Genomic DNA, 1573 nt, shown 5'->3' with positions numbered 1-1573 from the left:
TACTTTTTACAGGGGAAATTGGGGGTGGACAGTATTTAATGACTCCAGTGTGGAAATATGCAGGTGGTCATAGTAGTTGACTATGAGATTTACTGAAGATTTTGATATTAATTTTCCCTGCATGCAGGAATATATATATATATATATATATATATATATATATATATATATATATATACACACACACACACATAAATCTAAGTCTCTTCTCAAATTAATTTAAATTGATGATAACACATGAATAACTCTACGCATATGAGTTTCATTGTCTTCTTCCTTTAGGGAATATATTGTTTGCCTCATTGTGAAACTGTATTTTGACTACTCTTTCACCTGCCTGGTTTCTCTATTGCAAAAGAATTATTGCTTTTCTATTCACAAAGAGTAGATGAAGCATGCTACCAAAATACTTCTGTAATAAATGTGCTACAGAAAGGAATCACATATCTGTCTGATTGGGTATATTAAGAAGAATTAAAGACCTTACAGAAAAAAAGGGAAAGGTTCTGAAAGCACATATTTTGTTTCAATTTTTTATATGATATGGCTTTTTTTATCCCTGATAATAGTATGTTTCGCAAATATACTCATCTTTTCTCTAAAAAGATGCAAGAATCATTTAGTGAAAAATATTTCGGAGGAAATCACTTCATCTTCAGCTCACAGATTCATGATTGTACCTCTCTAAAATTCTAATTTTAATCATTCTGTCGTTTAGAGAAGGATGTTTCTCGTTTTAGCACAAAATTAGTTTTAAACTGACTTTCACCAAAGGAAAAACATGCCACTTAAAGTCACCCAACTGAAGAAAAGAAGTCCAAATGCCCAAGAAATGTTTACTTGGTTTTTAACACCTCCTATACTTTGAATCCTGTCATGGTAATGTTTTATGCATTGTTGATCTTTAGAAGTTAAAAACAAAAAACACCGCTCATTTCAGTAAACTTTATGTGGAGGCAATTTCTCTTAATGAGAAAATCTGGAGATGTGAAGTAGGAAAAAGAATGTCATGCCAAATTCAGCGTTCCTTATCTGCCACTAAAACCCCAAAGAGCAGCATGTATGAATCTGGCAGTATTTGAATAATGTTCCCATTCTATCTATTTTGTGATACCCCCTTAAAGCACCCATTGAGCTTCTGCCTTCTCCTCAGCTCAGAAAACCATAGCAACCTCAGTCCGCACTTCTCCAACTCAGGATAGAGTTCAAGTTGTTCTCCTGCAGCCCTCTTGCCATCAGAACATGGGAAACCCTGACCACCGACGACTAGGTGTCCCTAGACTTCTCGCCACAGATAAAGGGCGGGGGAGGGGGCGCACATGCACACAGGAACCGTGCGTCGTTTAATTGAGAGGGCGAGGGAAAGTCACCACCGAAAAGGTAAGAGCACTTTTAAGAGTTCTTTGAATTGTTCAGGACAGCATCTCAGAGTGTTTGGGGAACGTCGCCTTGGCCGCCACGCACTGCCTGCCCCCCCGCGCACCCCCCACACCCCCAAGGTAGGTCCTCGTCTTTATCGCTTTATTCCCAAAGCGTTCCGATTTTTCCTTCTTTTCCAGCCCGCACGTTCACA

The 1573-nt window shown here is 38.4% G+C and overlaps 1 protein-coding gene across 2 annotated transcripts in view; it reads left to right on the top strand.

The window, feature by feature from the left end:
• The first annotated feature begins 1253 nt into the window (after positions 1-1253).
• Trps1 (transcriptional repressor GATA binding 1) overlaps positions 1254-1573 on the top strand; it is a 239188-nt gene continuing 238868 nt past the window's right edge. The window contains exon 1 of one of the 2 annotated variants that reach the window (XM_048802037.1): positions 1254-1380. In XM_048802037.1, the coding sequence (XP_048657994.1) occupies positions 1320-1380 (61 nt within the window). In that variant the 5' untranslated portion in view covers positions 1254-1319. The remainder of the gene's footprint in view (positions 1381-1573) is intronic. The other variant, XM_048802041.1, reaches the window with a different exon arrangement.

This window comes from Marmota marmota, unplaced genomic scaffold, assembly GCF_001458135.2.
Source record: "Marmota marmota marmota unplaced genomic scaffold, marMar, whole genome shotgun sequence".
NCBI classification, from domain to species: Eukaryota; Metazoa; Chordata; class Mammalia; order Rodentia; family Sciuridae; genus Marmota; species Marmota marmota.
Note: the sequence above shows the minus strand (reverse complement) of the source record. Positions and strands in the feature narration are given on the sequence as shown.